Source organism: Lepidochelys olivacea (assembly GCF_965140295.1).
Source record: "Lepidochelys olivacea isolate rLepOli2 genome assembly, chromosome: 8".
NCBI lineage: Eukaryota > Metazoa > Chordata > Testudines > Cheloniidae > Lepidochelys > Lepidochelys olivacea.
The window spans coordinates 54,670,880-54,690,293 of record NC_140418.1 but is presented as its reverse complement, the minus strand read 5'-3'; the positions used below and the strand labels follow the sequence as shown (position 1 = coordinate 54,690,293).

At 48.9% G+C, this 19,414-nt stretch overlaps 1 protein-coding gene across 2 annotated transcripts in view; it reads left to right on the top strand.

Moving 5' to 3' along the window:
• Window positions 1–4,024: 4,024 nt before the first annotated feature.
• SHCBP1L (SHC binding and spindle associated 1 like) overlaps window positions 4,025–19,414 on the top strand; it is a 67,330-nt gene continuing 51,940 nt past the window's right edge. For both annotated transcript variants that reach the window (XM_084637053.1, XM_084637054.1), the window contains exons 1-2: window positions 4,025–4,468; window positions 5,877–6,026. In XM_084637053.1, coding sequence (XP_084493179.1) covers window positions 4,223–4,468; window positions 5,877–6,026 — 396 coding nt within the window. In that variant the 5' untranslated portion in view covers window positions 4,025–4,222. The remainder of the gene's footprint in view (window positions 4,469–5,876; window positions 6,027–19,414) is intronic.

Here is a 19,414-nt window from a genome sequence, read left to right as displayed (position 1 = left end):
GCTGCATGTCTCCCCTATGGCTCCTATGTGTAGGGGCAGCCAGGGGGCTCCACATGCTGCCCCTGACCCAAGCTCTACCCCCCACAGTTCCCAATGGCCAGCAACCATGGCCCATGGGATCTGCAGGGATGGCATCTGCGGACAGGGCCGCGAATAGACCCGCCAGGCAGTGCCTCTGCGTAGGAGCTGGAGGGGGGGACATGCTGCTGCTTCTGGGAGCTGCTTGAGGTAAGTGCCACCTGGAGCCTGCACCCCTGACCCCCTTCAGTGCCCCAGCCCCAGTCCTGATCCCCCTCCCACCCTCTGAACCCCTCAGTTCCACCCTCCTGCACCCCAGAGCCCGCACCCCCAGCTGGAGCCCTCAACCCCCCACCCGCACCCCATCCCCTTGCTCCAGCCCGGAGCCCCCTCCTGCACCCTGAACCCCTCATTTCTGGCCCCACCCTGAGCCCACACCCCCAGCTGGAGCCCTCACCCCCTCCTGCACCCCAATCCCCAATTTCATGAGCATTCATAGCCCGCCATACAATTTCCATATCCAGATGTGGCCCTTGGTCCAAAAAGTTTGCCCACTCCAATCTAGGGCCACATTTTCAACTGGGCCTCAATCTTGCCACTTAAATTTGTGTCTTCAGTTTTGTATGTGTATATTTTTGAATGCATAAGCCCCCCTTTTATATTTATATACACTTAAAACTAAAAAAAATCCTCCCTTGATATGCATGTTAGAGGAGAAATATTAAATGTTTTGGCTTTGTAAGATATTAAACGTTTATCAAGCATCAAAAGTCAATTCTATCATGAATTTTAAGAGTTTCTACACTAATTTGGGGGTTCTATAAAGGTAATGAGTGTAATTCTTCTAAAGTTATACCAATAGTTTCTTCATCTTTAGCTCTCTTAAGTAAAGTCTATTAACTTTTTTTGAGATTTGTGTTTGCCTTTTCCTAGTCCATCTCATCTATTCCAATAATTTTTTTTGTCAGACACTTGATCACTACTGTCTAGAGTTGCTTTTCTATTTGCTGCTTATCACTCAATCTATTTTTCATAACCTAGAATCCTCCATAAACACTTTCCCATTTCTGTCTCTTTCAGGTGCCAAATTGTTTGGCATACAGATGAGAACAATTCATAAGAGAGTCTCAATATTTTTTCAGTTACTGTGACCCTGCATTCAGTCACTCACAAACAGTCTTTCTGAGATGTGCCACAGAATCCTTTGCACAAGCTCCCACAGAGCTGAAAAGGAGAGGCTGCTGGGATCAGGGCAATGATTTATGGGGTATTCTTGGCATCTGAGGAAGAATAGTTGCAAATGGTTGAGCTAATGTGCATCAGCAGAAGACCATCCATGGCGAATGAGAACAGGTTTGCAACCCACACAGACAAGTATAGACGGAAAAGGGAAGGAGAGCTATGAGGTAAAAGAAAGAAAATCAGATGGGTGAGCAAATAGATAAAGCAGAAAACTAGGGAGAGAATAGAGAAAAGAGATTTCAGAGAAAAAGCATGTAGAAAACAGGAAGGGAAAGTTAGATAAAATCCTCCCAAAAGAAAGAGTGCCTCTTGTCCTTAGAAAGACAAAGTACTGCTTCTACAACAGTTAATTCAGGCATTGGGAAGGAGCAAGAGAACTGAGAATGACCTAATCATCTGATCTAAGGAAATTAAACTAAAAGAAAAAGAAAAACCAGAAAAGGAAAGGGTGTCATTTCTTTTGGCCTTAGAACACTTCCAGTCTGCATCCATTTTTCAAATTGTTTTCTGAAGTGGGTCCCCCAAGATTTCCCCACTTCATTTATACATGGCAATTCACAACCTCCAGCTGCTTCCCTTGGCATCATTTCTCCACTTACTTCTTCCCATGTTACAAATGGAATTTGAGCCTATATATAGCAAAATTCAAGCAAACAACAACAAAACCAGACAAAACAATGCAAACAAGAATATTCAACTTCTGTTCCATGACACAGAAGATCCCATAAGGAATAATCTGGATATATATTGTGCAAAACTGGATTCAATTAGTTTTGCTCCCTGAGGGTGTTTTCAGGCTACGCCCTTCAATTTTTGCTGGCAAAGTAGAATAAACAACAAAAAATGAGAAAAAAAAATTCCTCTTAGAGTACTCACTGAACATAGATATATTCAGAATCACAAGGGCCTTTTCTTCATTTTGCTGTCATTTTAGAAAATATTTAAAGGTCTTTCTCCTCTCTTTGCCCCCACCGCTTTCTTCAGGGCACCAGTCAGTTCCAGGTACTCTCCCTGGTCTCCAAAGTGATTCAGATCTATCTGAAAGAGCTAGACTGAATGAGTTACCAGGTCTGAGGTTAGCAAAATGAACCAGGATATAAGGGTTTTACTGATACAGATCCCAAATACAGGTGCACAAGATTTGTAACAAATATACTCCACTCTTTCAGATACACAAGTATAGGGTAATATGGCAAAAGTAGCTATTTGCTCTTCATCGGTTGAGTTCACATGGCTAGGTCTTACTTTAGTAACATCTGGATATTAAGACAGAAAGTCCAGGATGACTAATGATGGACAAATGCATGATTGATATCTTAAGTTTTCCCCTGAAGTACATTATTATACTAGACAGCTAACATTTTTCCCATACTGACCCCAAATACTGTCTAACAAAATGTCCTTCCAGATGGGTGTGTGAGGTGGCAGATGTTCTCCCACAATGTTTTACTCATCTTTCCCTGACAGTATTGCCAATTTATTTAGGTTCAAGAGTGTAAACAGGAGTTAGTTAGTCCAAATGAGGAGACTGTTCATTAAACAGGAAAATGATGTTAGATAATTTTGGAGAGTTCTCCTTTTACATTACTACTTTAGATAGGTCTGAGCCTAAGAAGTTGTCAACTTCTGAAGAGTCTATGGAACCGGGATGGTCAAAAAAATACAGCACCTTATAAGTCAAACACAACCCACAACCTGTGTCTATCCCTTAAGCACTATTCCAGGCTGCTCTTGGTTTTCAAAAAAACCCGAGGCGTACTTGTGGCAGCTTAGAGACTAACAAATTTATTTGGGCATAAGCCCTTGTGGGCTAAAACCCACTTCATCGGCATGCATCTGATGAAGTGGGTTTTACCCCACAAAAACTTATGTCCAAATAAATTTGTTAGTCTCTAAGGTGTCACAAGTAGTTCTTATTTTTTTTGCTGATACTGTCTAACATGGCTACCTCTCTAAAGTCTTGGTTTTCAGTGATTTCTACTAGTATGGGGAGATGAAGGACCCAGAAAATATTTATCACGAAGTGGTGATGCTAGACAGGACACGCACATGCAGCTAACATTTGCTGTCATCCAGGCATGTTGTTCTGAAATAGAGATGTTAATAGGTCTTCACATGGATTTCTTTACTTGTTTGCACTAAAGAGATGACTATACATTCCTAAGGAACGTATGGAAATTGCCACCTTGCTTTGGTGGTGCTGGATCAGCATGTGCTGGGTCCTGCAGGCGACGGTGCAGAGCAGCACAGTGGGCCTGGGCACGCCCATAAGCCACTTGGCTCAGGCTGTGGAGGGGAGGGGAGGGCATGCTGGGAGAAGGCTCCCAGCAGGCTGCTTTGCTTGGTGGGCAATGACGCAGTGCATACTGGCACCTGGTGTTCCAATCTACCCCCTCCCCTCGGACCCAAGGGAGTCAGCAGCACCTCAGGGTGTGAATCAGGTTACAGACAAAACCCTTCTGCCACCCACCCAACCCTAAGGGCTTCATGGTGGCTGAGCAGCCACCAGGCCACGCAACCAGCGGCCAGAAGGAGGGGGACACCCCCGCCACAAACAAGTAGAAGGGACCGCGGAGGGGGAGGAGCTCATGTGGAAGGCTCTCATCAGGGGAGGGGGCCAAAAAGAGGGAAAGAGGCTGAACCCCCGGGACCCCCAGTTCCCCAGAGGGGAGCAGGACCTGGCCCCGCCCCCGTGCTGCGACGGGGTGGGGCACGAAATAGGAAATCTGAGAGCACAGAAGAGACATTGAAGCCACACCCCGTCACCGCGCAGGAGGAACCTCGCGCGCGCGGCTAGTTTAGAGAAAAGAGCAGCGCACAAGAGGCGGAGTCTTGCTAACGGTTGGTGGTCACGATCCAGATCCGCCATTGGCTGGGTGTCCCGCGCCGGCCGCCCATTGGCTGTAGTTCCGGCTCGGCGGGTAACGGCTCGGGGCCGCCAGGCGCGTGGCTGTCTGAAGCAATGGCCTCGAGTAGCCCCGAGGAAGGGGCGGCCGAGGTGGACCCGGCCTTGGGTGAGAGTTCCAGCTCATGGCCAGCTGGGCCCTCGTCCGGCGCTGGGCGGAGCCGGCGGCCGCTCCTTGCCAGTCAGGGCGAAGAAAAGGCGGAGGCCGACCCATTGCCAGCCCAGTACCCGTCCCACCTGGGGGCCGTGCCAGGGCGGGACAAGGTGGCCTTGTACTGCGACAGGCTGCTGCGGGGCTGCAAGGTGAGCGTGGCCCGCGCCCGTGAGCGCAGCACTGGCTGGGGCAGGCGGGGAGTTCCCTGGAGGCCGCCTGCGAGGGGAGGGGTTTCTTTGGGGGGTGGGAGGGGGTCTTCAGGGCACACGAAGAGGCGAGGCGCGCTCAGCCCCACGCGTGCCCGTCCTCGGACGGTAAACCGCTCCAGCTAACGAGAAATCCACAGCAGGGACCATGCGGACATGCCCTCCGGCCGCTGCCCCCGGAAGGCGAGAGAAAGAGTAAAGAATATAATGGAAGAGGGGAGCAATCGAAACGAAGGGAGGAGAAAATGGCAGATGGAAAGGGGAGGGGCCGGGCAGAAAAATAAAAATCCAAGAAGCGGCAGCTGTAAGGTTAGAGAACACTGGTGCAGAGTGCCATGGTGTTTACGGGGCTTGTTAGTTCCGAGACATGAGAGAGACAACATAAATGATATCTTTTATTGGACCAGCTTCTGTTGATGAGAGTCAAGTTTTCCAGCTTACACAGGTCCTGAAGGGGAGCTTGATGTAGCTTGAGAGCTTGTATCTCCTTCCAACATAATTTGGTCCAATAAAATACATTAGAGCACCCACCTTGTCTCTCATGTTATTTACTAGCTGTGTCAAGTCTACTTCACCATGGTGTTAGTACAAGAAACTATTGACATTTTATTTCTCAGTAAAATAAAATAAATTTCCCATCTGTGGGAAAAGTTGCACACTTCACAGATATGAAATAATCTCACCACCCTAAACTATGTCATGTATCACTCAACTGGCATTTATTTAAAAAAAGGATGGTGGTTCATAGTAGTGCACAGAGCCTTAGTCTTCCCATATATTGTCTTTTGATGGTAAGTTACGCTTTAGAATAGTGAAGCTTGACAGAATTAATTGAAAGGCAATTCAGTGATCCCCACTGTGCTGTTTTGAGAAAGTGTTACCTCCTTTCTTAGTTATAATGGCTGTCTCTGATAAACTGGAAAGCTATTTAAAAACAGTCCTCTTTCCCTAAAGAGTAGCAATATAATAAAATTTCAGAATTTGGTTATTATTTGTCAACACATTCACTCACAAAACTCTGATTTAAAGTAATGAATTAATTGTGTACTGTATTTAATTTTAACATTGTCAGTTAACTTTTTTTAAAGTATTTTTCCCTCCCACTGGGTTTCGCTCTTTTTTTTTTGCTTGTTTTTTCTTTCCTGTAAGAGAGTATACTCTCTCTCTCCCCCCCACCCCTATGATTTTTTTCCTTCTTCCTCCTCCCCATTATATCCTTCTTCTCTGCTGCCCTTAGAGTGATATTCAACAACTTATGAATTACTGTGAAGTTTTATATGAATTTATTTTTAATTAAAAGTGCAGTGCCTTTAAGATAGGTGAGTTTTTTTTCTCGTCATTCATGTAATAGGCAGAAGATGCCAATGAAGCAATGAGTAAATATCTTTTGGAAAAATTGAAAATGAAAGAAAAATGGCTTGGAGTCTGGAAGACCAATCCAGAGCTTTTCTTCATCAATTCTGAAGACGTCCTTATACCTTTTGTTGGAATACTTGTTGAAGTAATTTTCCTTTTTATTTTTTCATTCTAGTTAGTTGTCATTAAAATAAAGCATTTAGGTTTTTAAAGTTTAATGGAAAAAATAAATAAAAATAACCATAGCATCTTGCACACTAATTATCATTGAGTTTTTTCAAATTTCTCAAAGTTCTCAAACACCTGTGTTTTCAGATCTCTATATAGTGTTGAGTATTCAGCTATTCTTCGAGTGCTTGTTCATGTCCATTCCAATCAGGTGTGTGCGTGTGCACGGGCCTGGAAGATTTTTCCCATAGCAGCATCCATCAGGTGCCACCCCTTCAGTTCCTTCTTACCGCCAGTGACGGTTGCCTAGAACTTCCTGTAGCCCTTGCTTAGCAAGTGCATTCTATAGTTCTCTGTATATAGTTACCTTAGTTATTAATAATTAGAGTTTTTAGTAATTAGAGTTGTTGGGGGTCCCTCCCCATTCTGACTCCCCAGAGCCATTGTATGCTGCAGTCCCTGGGGTTTAAAAACTGTGTGGCCTGGGCGAAGTGCATGCGAAGAGCAATCCACATTCCTCATGTTTATGGTGCTTACGGGAGGGTCACCAAAAGGATCGCTGTAAGATCTGCCGCAAGTTCCGCCCTAGAACTGTTAAAGAAAGGGAACAGCAGCTTAAGGTGATCCTCCTGTAGGCAGCTGTACGCTCCCATTCTGACCCAGGCTCAGGGGACCCGGCTCCTAACACATTGTCCTCGACACAGAGCGTCCCAGCACTGTCGTCAAGCTTGGCACAGAGAAAAGACTCGTTCCAGGATTCTTGGCACCGGCACAGCACCTCATGAGGCCCGGCTGAGAGCAGGCACTGATCCCACTCGCTAGTGCCTCAGAAGAAAAAGAAGCTGGACAGTCGGTCACCTCTGGCTAAGTCCAGAGAAATGAGACCCCAGGCGGGCCACAGCTCTGGATCCCCTACTGGGGCCACATCAACTCCTGCCCAGGCAAGGAAGTTGAGTCCAGGTCCCCCACGGTCACCAGTCCCTACAGGCCAGTAGCTACAACTCCCTTTGACGCTGGAAGCTTTTGAAGCTGCTTGGAACCTGCAGCACCTTACGGCACTGTTCTCACCCCTAAGGAGGAAAGAACCTCTCGTGCTGGTAGCCCCGCCCTGCCCCCCAGCACAGTCAAGAGGGAAGCCAGCTGTGATGTCCAGGCGCTCCCCCTCTCCATGTCCCTCAGCACCGGCCCACGCGGACAGAGAGCCTACCTGCTCCCTGAGCTCTCCTTCTCCTCCGTGATTTTCAGTCTTGGAGACCTTGGAGTCAGAGTCCGACTCCTTCTGATCCAGGAGAAGGAGGAGCTGAAGATAGAGGTCTGAGAGAGACAGGAGAGAGCCCCAGGTGTGGCCACCGCAGTGGCAGAATCCACCACAGTGGCCATTCTGGACTCCCGGGCCTTTCATCAAGGCCAGGGAGGGACCCAAGGTCACCACTGTGCTGCGTTTTCTGTCGCCTCAGCCACCTTCATCCCACCATCGTCTATGCAGCTTCCCTTGGCACCTGCCCATATGCCAGTGTCTCCGGCCGTGGCGCCAGCACCAACCTTGGCACCACTGACTCGTCTGACTTCAGCTCCAGCACAGATATTGATACCGACTACAGCGCAGGCACTGACGACCCTGGCACAGATACCAGCGACGGGCCTGCCACCTTTGTCGGCGCAGACAGGGGGATTTGCACCAGCTCCATTGATGGTTCCTACGGTCTTACTGATGGTGGCGCCAACACCGGGTTCAACGTGCACAGCCCCAGTGCTGGTGAGCGCCCCATTGGCACTGATCCTGCCCCGAGTGTCACGGGGTCCCCTGGGGACGGATGGCATGAACATCCGCCTCTTATAAGTGCCTCCTCCTCATCGTTGCCAGACAAGGCATTGGCGGATACAGCCATAGCCCCAGCACTTGAAGACAACAGGGTGCTGCAGAAGTTGCTGTGAAGGGCTGCTCAGAGACTGGGCATTAAGGCCGAGGAGGCTGATACCGTGATGGACATCCTCGCTCCCTCAGGACCTTCTCGTATTGCCCTACCACTGATTAAGACTATTGTGGATGCTACCAAGACCCTGTGGCAGACCCCAGCTTCCTTGCTGCCCCCTCCCAAGCACAATGAGAGGCATTATTTAGTGCCCTCCAGAGGGTACGAACATTTATACCCGCAGTCACCCTCTGACTCTCTTGTTGTGGACACTGCTAACCAGTGTGAGAGATAGGGTTTCCAAGCCCTCCCCAAAAAACAGGGAGGCTAAGCGACTAGACCTTGTCAGGAGAAAGGTCTATTCTACAGAGGGTCTGCAGTTCCGTATTTTGAACCAACAGGCCATCGTCAGCAGGTACTCGTATAACACTTGTACGGCGATCGCCAAATTTACGGAGCTCCTCTCTTCGGACTCCCGAGCCGAGTTCTTGGCCTTGGTGGAAGAGGGGAAGCTAGTGTTCCCTCCAGGCCATGTTGGATGGTGCAGATACTGCCACTAGGGTCATGACTATTGGGGTGGCCATGAGAAGGGGCTCGTGGCTCCAAGTCTCGGGGCTCCCTTATGAGGTCCATCAGACTATTCAGGACCTCCCATTTGAGGATGTGACTCTTTTCTGAAAAGACAGACAAGAGGCTACACAGCCCGAAAGACTCATGAGCCACCCTCAAGTCTTTGGGCCTGCACACTCCCGTCATGCAGTGGAGACACTTCAGACTGCAACCTCTTTTAAGATTCCATCACCAGAACTGCCAGTATGGTTCTCGGAGGAGGAACAGGAGTGGCAGGAGGAGACAACACCTGTCTTCAAGCCAGGGCTCTGGCCAACCTAAACTGTCCTTTTGACGGAGCGGTCGAGGACAGCGCACCAGATCAGAGACTGGATCTACTCCACCTTACCTTTTCCTCCTGAGTGTCTACTGTGCATGGTCCCACACTTTGGACCCCTGGGTGCTCCGCACAGTAGAGAGGAGATACTCCATCCAATTCTGTCCCCTCCCGCCCTTCTACCCTCCTTCCCCGTCCCTCTTCAGGGACCCTTCTCACGAGCAGCTCCTTATCCAGGAGGTGCAGTCGCTCCTATCACTAGGGGCAGTGGAGGAGGTTCTTCAGGAACACAGGAACGAGGGCTTTTATTCCTGGTATTTCCTAATATCAAAAGCCAAAGGTGGCATCAGGCCTATCCTGGACCTGCGAGAACTCAACAAGTTCATGAAGAAACTCAGGTTCCGCATGGTCTCCTTGGCCGCCATCATCCCCTCACTAGATCCAGCAGACTGATATGGCACCCTTGACTTGAAGGACGCATATTTTCATATAGCAATCACTCAGCCCCACAGGAAGTACCTCAGGTTTGTGGTCAACAGAACCCACTACCAATTTACGGTGTTCCTGTTCAGCCTGTCAGCAGCACCTCGAGTTTTCACCAAGTGTACGGCAGTCGTCACCGTGTTCTTGCGAAGGTACCAGGTACAGGTATTTCTGTACCTCAACCACTGGCTGATTGAAGGCTGCTCCAGGACCCAAGTGGAAGCTCAGGTCAGATTCAGCAGAGCCACCTTTGACAGCCTGGTCTACTTCTAAATGAAGCAAAATCGACTCTGTCTCCTGTCCAGACAATAGAGTTCAAAGGGGCAGTGCTGGACTCGACCGAAGCCAGGGCATACCTGATGGAGGCAAGGCTTCAGGCCCTCAACAATGTAATTAGAGGCTTCAGACAGTTCCCTCCCACTACAGTGAGGAACTACCTGAAACTTCTCGGACACATGACTGCCTGTACCTACGTGGTGCAGCATGCCAGACTCAGGCTTTGACCACTTCAGTTGTGGCTCAAGTTAGTGTATCGCCCAGCCAAGGACAGCTTGGACCCCAGGATCGTGATGCCTGCCTCACCTGGTCCTCGACTCCCTCCGGTGGTGGATCGACGCTCAGGAGGTATGCTCAGGGGTTCCCTTTGCCGTCTCTGTCACTGGTGACGGATACGTCAGACTTGGGCTGGGGAGCTCATCTGGGAGACCACAGAACTCAAGGCCTCTGGTCGCAAGCAGATTTGGGTCTCCACATCAATGTCAGAGAGCTGAGAGCGGTGTGCGTAGCATATCAGACCTTCCGTCCTTACCTAACCAGACAATGTGTATCAATCATGACGGCCAATACAACAGCAATCTATATGAACAAACCGGGGTGCATGCTCCTCTCTCCTGTAGCAGGAAGCCCTCATGCTTTGGGACTTCTGTGTACAACATTCAATACATCTGCAAGCATCGTACCTCCCTGGGGTACAGAACAAGCTGGCGGACTACCTCAGCAGGTCATTTCACAGCCACAAGTGGTTCCTTCCCCAGACATCGCAATTTCAATCTTCCAGAGGTGGAGTTTTCCCCAGGTGGACCTTTTCGCCATGCGACGCAAGAGGAAGTGCCAGTTGTTCTGCTCCTTCCAAAATCACAGCCCGGGCTCCAGCACGGATGTTTCATTCCTCCTCCATTGGGAAGGTTCTCTCCTATACGCCTTTCCACCCATACCACTTGTTCACAAGGTGTTCTCAAGATCTGCACAGATGGAGCTCAGGTCATACTGATAGCACCGGCCTGGCTCTGTCAGCACTGGTACACACACATCTCCTAGACATATCTGTGGGAGCCCCGATTACCTTGCCACTCTTCCCAGACTTTCTCACACAAGATCGCAGGCGTCTCCAACACCCGAACCTCCGGTCACTTCATCTCATGGCATGGAAGCTGCATGGCTAAATCCGTTGGAGCTTTCCTGTTCAGGCCAGGTTAGACAGGTCCTCCTTGGCAGTAGGAAACCCTCTATGAGAGCCACATACCTTGCCAAGTGGAAAAGATTTTCAATCTAGTCGGCACAGCACCATTTGCCCCTGAACTACCTCCTTCATCTGAAACAGGAGGGACTCTCGGGTGCATTTAGCCGTCATCTTGGCCTTCCACTTGGGCGTGCAGGGCTGCTCTGTGTTTGCTAACCCCATGGTAAGATGATTCCTAAAAGGGCTCGACAGGCTATACCCTAATGTCCGTCAGGCTATCCCTGCCTGGGACCTCAACTTGGTCCTCTCTAGGATCATGGGGCCACCCTTTGAACATTAACAACATGCTCCCTGCTCTACCTCTCTTACAAGATGGCATTTCTGGTAGCGATAACCTCGGCCAGGAGGGTGTCTGAGCTGAGGGCCCTAACATCAGACCCTCCCTATGCTGTGTTCTATAAGGTCAAGGTTCAGCTCAGGCCTCATCCTGCTTTCCTCCTGACGGTTGTGTCACAGTTTCACATCAACTAGGGGTATGTCTACACTATGAAATTAGGTCGAATTTATAGAAGTCGGTTTTTTAGAAATCGTTTTTAAATAGTCAATTGTATGTGTCCCCACACAAAATGTTCTAAGTACAATAGGTGCATTAACTTTGCGAAGTGCTTCCACAGTACCGAGGCTAGCGTCGACTTCCGGAGCGTTGCACTGTGGGTAGCTATCCCACAGTTCCCGCAGTCTCCGCTGCCCATTGAGATCCCAATGCCTGATGGGGCAAAAAACATTGTCGCGGGTGGTTCTGGGTACATGTCATCAGGCCCTCCTTCCCTCCCTCCCTCTGTGAAAGCAACGGCAGACAATCGTTTCGCGCCTTTTTCCTGAGTTACCTGTGCAGATACCATACCACAGCAAGCATGGAGCCCGCTCAGCTCACTATCACCATATGTCTCCTAGGTGCTGGCAGACACAGTACTGCATTGCTACACAGCAGCAACCCATTGCCTTGTGGCAGCAGACGGTACAATAGGACTGGTAGCCGTCATCATCATGTCCTAGGTGCTCCTGGCCGCGTCGGTCAGGAGTGCCTGGGCAGACGTGGGTGCAGGGACTACATTAGGAGTGACTCTACCAGGTCACTCTCTTTAGTCCTGCAGGCAGTCTTGTTGTACCATCTTATAGTGAGCAGGCAGGAAGTATGGATGGCTAGCAGTCCTATTGTACCATCTTCTGCCGAGCAGCCAAGAGATGTGGATGGCTTGCAGTCCTTCTGCACCGTCTGCTGCCAGCCAAAGATGTAAAAGATAGATGGAGTGGATCAAAACAAGAAATAGACCAGATTTGTTTTGTATTCATTTGCTCCCCCCTCCCTCCCTCCCTCCCTCCCTCCCTCCGTGAAGTCCTGCCTGAAATGTGAGAGGGAGGGATAGCTTAGTGGGTTGAGCATTGGCCTGCTAAACCCAGGGTTTTGAGTTCAATCCTTGAGGGGGCCATTCTGTGTGACAGTTGTTTTTGTTTCTCCTTGATGTAAAGCCACGCTCTTTGTTGATTTTAATTCCCTGTAAGCCAACCCTGTAAGCCATATCGTCAGTCGCCCCTCCCTCCGTCAGAGCAACGGCAGACAATCGTTCCGTGCCTTTTTTCTGTGCAGATGCCATACCACGGCAGGCATGGAGCCCACTCAGATTTGGCAATTAGGAGCACATTAAACACTACACGCATTATCCAGCAGTATATGCAGCACCAGAACCTGGCAAAGCGAAACCGGGCGAGTAGGTGACGTCAGCGTGGTGACGAAAGTGATGAGGACATGGACACAGACTTCTCTCAAAGCACGGGCTCTGGCAATGCAGGCATCATGGTGCTAATGGGGCAGGTTCATGCAGTGGAATGCCGATTCTGGGCCCGGGAAACAAGCACAGACTGGTGGGAGCGCATAGTGTTGCAGGTTTGGGACGATTCCCAGTGGCTGCGAAACTTTTGCATGCGTAAGGGCACTTTCATGGAACTCTGTGACTTGCTTTCCCCTGCCCTGAAGCGCAAGAATACCAAGATGAGAGCAGCCCTCACAGCTGAGACGCGAGTGGCCATAGCCCTGTGGAAGCTTGCAACGCCAGACAGCTACCGGTCTGTTGGGAATCAATTTGGAGTGGGCAAATCTACTGTGGGGGCTGCTGTGACGCAAGTAGCCAATGCCATCAAAGATCTGCTGATATCAAGGGTAGTGACCCTGGGAAATGTGCAGGTCATAGTGGATGGCTTTGCTGCAATGGGATTCCCAAACTGTGGTGGGGCCATAGACGGAACCCATATCCCTATCTTGGCACCGGAGCACCAAGCTGCCGAGTACATAAACCGCAAGGGGTACTTTTCAATAGTGCTGCCAAGTACTGGTGGATCACAAGGGACTTTTCACCAACATCAACGTGGGATGGCCGGGAAAGGTACATGATGCGCGCATCTTCAGGAACTCTAGTCTGTTTCAAAAGCTGCAGGAAGGGACTTTATTCCCAGACCAGAAAATAACCGTTGGGGATCTTGAAATGCCTATAGTTATCCTTGGGGACCCAGCCTACCGCTTAATGCCATGGCTCATGAAGCCATACACAGGCAGCCTGGACAGTAGTCAGGAGCTGTTCAACTACAGGCTGAGCAAGTGCAAAATGGTGGTAGAATGTGCATTTGGACGTTTAAAAGTGCACTGGCGCAGTTTACTGACTCGGTTAGACCTCAGCAAAACCAATATTCCCACTGTTATTACTGCTTGCTGTGTGCTCCACAATATCTGTGAGAGTAAGGGTGAGACATTTATGGCGGGGGTTGAGGCGAATCGCCTGGCCGCTGGTTACGTGCAGCCCGACACCAGGGAGGTTAGAAGAGCACAGGAGGGCACGGTATGCATCAGAGAAGCTTTGAAGACTAGTTTCATGACTGGCCAGGCTACAGTGTGACAGTTCTGTTTGTTTCTCCTTGATGAAACCCCCCGCCCCTTGGTTCACTCTACTTCCCTGTAAACTAACCACCCTCCCCTCCTCCCTTCGATCACCACTTGCAGAGGCAATAAAGTGATTGTTGCTTCACATTCATACATTCTTTATTAATTCATCACACAAATAGGGGGATAACTGCCAAGGTAGCCCAGGAGGGGTGGTGGAGGAGAGAAGCACCGGGAGGGGTGGGACACATAGCACTTTAAAAGTTTAAAACTTTAAAACTTATTGAATGCCAGCCTTTTGTTGCTTAGGCAATCCTCTGGGGTGGAGTTGCTGGGTGGCTGGAGGCCCCCCCACCGCATTCTTGGGCCTCTGGGTGAGGAGGCTATGGAACTTGGGGAGGAGGGCGGTTGGTTACAAAGGGGCTGTAGCGTTGGTCTGTGCTCCTTCTGCCTTTCCTGGAGCTCAACCATACTCTGGAGCGCATTAGTTTGATCCTCCAGCAGCCTCAGCATTGAATCCTGCCTCCTCTCATCACGCTGCCGCCACATTTCAGCTTCAGCCCTCTCTTCAGCCCACCACCTCTCCTCCTGGTCATTTTGTGCTTTCCTGCACTCTGACATTTTCTGCCTCCACGCATTCGTCTGTGCTCTGTCAGTGTGGGAGGACAGCATGAGCTCAGAGAACATTTCATCACGAGTGCTTTTTTTTCACCTTCTAATCTTCACTAGCCTCTGGGAAGGAGAAGATCCTGTGATCCTTGAAACACATGCAGTTGGTGGAAAAAAAAGGGGGGGCAAGTGGTATTTAAAAAGACACATTTTATAGAACAATGGGTACACTCTTTCACGGTAAACCTTGCTGTTAACATTACATACACAGCACATGTGCTTTCGTTCCAAGGTCACATTTTGCCTCCCCCCAGCGCGTGGCTAGCCCCCCCCCCACTCCCTGTGTCTAACAGCGGGGAACATTTCTGTTCAGCCACAGGCAAACAGCCCAGCAGGAACGGGCACCTCTGAATGTCCCCTTAAGAAAAGCACCCTATTTCAACCAGGTGACCATGAATGATATCACTCTCCTGAAGATAACACAGAGAAATAAAGAACGGATGTTGTTTGAATGCCAGCAAACATACACTGCAATGATTTGTTCTACAATGATTCCTGAGTACGTGCTACTGGCCTGGTGTGGTAAAGTGTCTTACCATGGTGGACGGAATAAGGCTGCCCTCCCCAGAAACCTTTTGCAAAGGCTTTGGGAGTACATCCAGGAGAGCCGCAAATGCCAGGGCAAATTAATCATTAAACATGCTTACTTTTAAACCATGTATAGTATTTTAAAAGGAACACTCACCAGAGGTCCCTTCTCTGCCTGGCGGGTCTGGGAGGCAGCCTTGGGTGGGTTCGGGGGGTACTGGCGCCAGGTCCAGGGTGAGAAACAGTTCCTGGCTGTTGGGAAAACCGGTTTCTCCGCTTGCGTGCTGTGAGCTATCTACAACTTTATCATCATCATCTTCTTCGTCCCCAAAACCTGCTTCTGTGTTGCGTCCATCTCCATTGAAGGAGTCAAAGAACACGGCTGGGGTAGTGGTGGCTGAACCCCCTAAAATGGCATGCAGCTCATCATAGAAGCGGCATGTTCAGGGCTCTGACCCGGAGCGGCCATTTGCCTCTCTGGTTTTCTGGTAGGCTTGCCTCAGCTCCTTAAGTTTCACGCAGCACTGCTTCGGGTCCTTGTTATGGCCTCTGTCCTTCATGCCCTGGGAGATTTTGACAAATGTTTTGGTATTTCGAAAACTGGAACGTAGTTCTGATAGCACAGATTCTTCTCCCCATACAGCGATCAGATCCTGTACCTCCCGTTCGGTCCATGCTGGAGCTCTTTTGCAATTCTGGGACTTCATCATAGTCACCTCTGCTGATGAGCTCTGCATGGTCACCTCTGCTGATGAGCTCTGGCCAGCGTGGCAAGCTGCAGGTGACCATGCAAACAGGAAATTGAAATTCAAAAGTTTGTGGGCCTTTTCCTGTCTACCTGGCCAGTGCATCTGAGTTGAGAGTGCTGTGCAGAGCGGTCACAATAGAGCACTCTGGGATAGCTCCCGGAGGCTAATACCGTCTAATTGCGTCCACAGTACTCCAAATTTGACCCGGCAAGGCTGATTTAAGCGCTAATCCCCTTGTCGGGGGTGGAGTAAGGAAATCGATTTTAAGAGCCCTTTAAGTCGAAAAAAGGGCTTCATCGTGTGGACGGGTGCAGGGTTATATCGATTTAATGCTACTAAGTTCGACCTGAACTCCTAGTGTAGACCAGGGCTAGGACATCTTTCTCATGGTCTTCTACCCTAAGCCACATTCCAGGGGCAGGGAGCAAAGACTCTACTCTCTGGATGTCCGCAGGGCACTGGCCTTTTACATCGGGAGAACAAAATCGTTCATGAAATCAGTCCAGTTGTTCATGGCAGTGGCAGACAGGATGAAACGTCAGCCTGTGTCATCCCAATGCATTTCATCATTCATAGGTTCCTGTATTCGTGAGTGCTACAACCTGGCAGGTGTTCCTGCACCTCCAATCACTGCACACTCCACCAGGGTGCAGGCTTCATCTACAGTGTTCCTGGCCCAGGTCCCCACTCAGGAAATCTGCAGGGCGGCGATGGGGTCCTCCATACGCACTTTCTCCACGCACTATGTGGTAGCCCAGGAGACCAGAGATGATGCAGCTTTCGGACAAGCACTACTCCAATCAGTGGACAACTCCGATCCCACCTCCTAAACTTGGGCTTGGGAGTCACCTGATGGGAATGGACACGAAAAAGCACTTGAAGAAGAAAAACGGTTACTCACCTTCTCGTAACTGTTATTCTTAGAGATGTGTTGTTCGTGTCCATTCCAATACCCACCCTCCTTCCCCTCTAGCCGGCAAGAAGGAACTGAAGGGGTGGCGGGTTGGCAGGGCCCTATGTTGAGCGCCATGAAACTGTGACTCCAGGTGGTGCCCAGACTGACCAGATGGATGTTGCTATGGAAAAATCTTCCGGCCACCGTGCACACACACACCTGATAGGAATGGACATGAATACCACATCTCGAAGAACAACAGTTACGAGAAGGTGAGTAACCGTTTTTTCAGGTCCTCCATTTGCGCATGCTTTTGGAACTATATTCATTCACTAAAATTTTCAAGTGCAGAAACGGATATAGTTTGAGCTATTGTGTATGGTAGTCAGATTGTAGAAAATAACATCTTTGTATACTCTGCCAGTCCGTATTTCTGAAATTTATAGAGAAGCTAGTTGGAGTTTTATCAGTTCACATACCTATCATTATTCCATTGTGGCAGCTTGGATAGGAATCTTATAGCCAACTTTTTTGAGAGGTAACTGTTGGTCACTCACCTGCAGTGTGAGATCCTTGTGGACAAGCATTGGAAAAGAGGCTATTTACCTTACAGAAAGTGAACTTAGAGATGCTTTGGTCCACACAGATTTCATGACCCTTCCTTCCCCACTGATTTGGAATCCTTATGGCAGGGGAGTCCCAGCAATCTTCCACAAAGAAGCTAAAATCTAGGAATGAAAATCCTGCAAGATAGTGGTAAACAGCAGAATTAGTGGTAAACAGTTTTCCTATTTCCCCAGTTTCATTCTGGAGGTGTGTACAGCTCCTGGTGAGACTTACTGAGCTTCTCCTGACTGATAACTACACAAAACTTCATGGGATTTGAACTGCTATCTAGCTATGGAGTAGTGTCTTTGTTCTTCTCCCAACTTTATGGATATAATCACTTCACTGCTTGGGGATCCTGGTATGCAATACGATCTCTTTGTGTTTCTTCTGAGACTGGTTCAAGTGCTTGTAATTGCACGTTGGTCTCTGAGAACTGGAAAAAAAGCATACCTATATCCTGTTTCCTTGAATTTGCAGGTTGGAGGATAACGGTAGGGACAGGATTAGACTATCAATTCTTTTTTAACTAACTTTTCCTTTCTGCAACATGTGATGTGTAGTAACACACTTAAATTATTTTCTATTTTCAATGTAGTTTTTTAAAAAAAATTCTGAAGTTATGGTTAAAAATGAAGTATTCCAGCGTCTGGAAATGCCAAAATGAAGGTCGCTTTCACATTCTTAACTTCTGCTCCTATAAACATTACAGTATTTAATTATGAGATTACATGCTATATTCCCCCCACCCCAGGATTCATGTGATGGATGCCTCCCTGGAGTGCCACCTAGAACTGGGGTATCACTGAGCCCTCTGACCCACCAGCTCCCTCTCACATTGTGTTGCCATGACAAGTTGCAAAGCCCTCCAAGCTTGCACTTTCACCAGCATTCACACAGGTAGGGACACACCCAGCTGCAGTCACATGCAGGTTCTCTAACCACCAGCCTCCCAGCCTAGGACCTCAGAGCAGTACCATTCTGTGCTGGTCAAATCTGGCCAACATATGGGCTTAACCTCAGTGTGAAGAGGGCCATGCATAGTTGTGGTAACCAAGCTGAGATTTTCCCCAGACACCTTAGTCAAACGCACACTGGTTTGGATTAAAACAAAATAAGTTTATTAACTACAAAAGAATAGATTAAGTGATTATAAGTGATAGCAAACAGATCAAAGCAGATTACCTAGTAAATAAAACCTCATACTGAGCTTAACATACTCATGTTAACATACATGGATAGGTAGAATGTGAATTAGCAAATTCTCACCCTGAGTGATAAACAGGCTGGCAGATTCTTAAGACACAAGCTGCCTTGGCTTTGCAGCTTGGGTTTCCCAGGTTTTCATACACAGGCTAGAAATCCCTTTAGGCTGGGACCATCATTTCCGCTCTACCCCTCCTTCAGCCTTTATTCCGCAGGTGTTTCCAGGTGTGTTGTAGAGAGAGTGAGGTACTATCATGATGTCATTTTCCTACTTTTATATCTTCCCACTTGCTAGAAAGCTCTTTTGCTGTTCATAGAATCATAGAATATCAGGGTTGGAAGGGACCTCAGGAGGTCATCTAGTCCAACCTCCTGCTCAAAGCAGGACCAATCCCCAACTAAATCATCCCAGCCAGGGCTTTGTCAAGCCTGACCTTAAAAATAACTAAGGAAGGAGATTCCACCACCTCCCTAGGTAATGCATTCCAGTGTTTCACCACCCTCCTAGTGAAAAAGTTTTTCCTAATATCCAACCTAAACCTCCCCCACTGCAACTTGAGACCATTACTCCTTGTTCTGTCATCAGCTACCACTGAGAACAGTCTAGATCCATCCTCTTTGGAACCCCCTTTCAGGTAGTTGAAAGCAGCTATCAAATCCCCCCTCATTCTTCTCTTCCGCAGACTAAACAATCCCAGTTCCCTCAGCCTCTCCTCATAAGTCATGTGTTCCAGTCCCCTAATCATTTTTGTTGCCCTCCGCTGGACGTTTTCCAATTTTTCCACATTCTTCTTGTAGTGTGGGGCCCAAAACTGGACACAGTACTCCAGATGAGGCCTCACCAATGTTGAATAGAGGGGAACGATCACGTCCCTCGATCTGCTGGCAATGCCCCTACGTATACATCCCAAAATGCCATTGGCCTTCTTGGCAACAAGGGCACACTGTTGACTCATATCCAACTTCTCGTCCACTGTAACCCCTAGGTCCTTTTCTGCAGAACTGCTGCCGAGCCATTCGGTCCCTAGTCTGTAGCGGT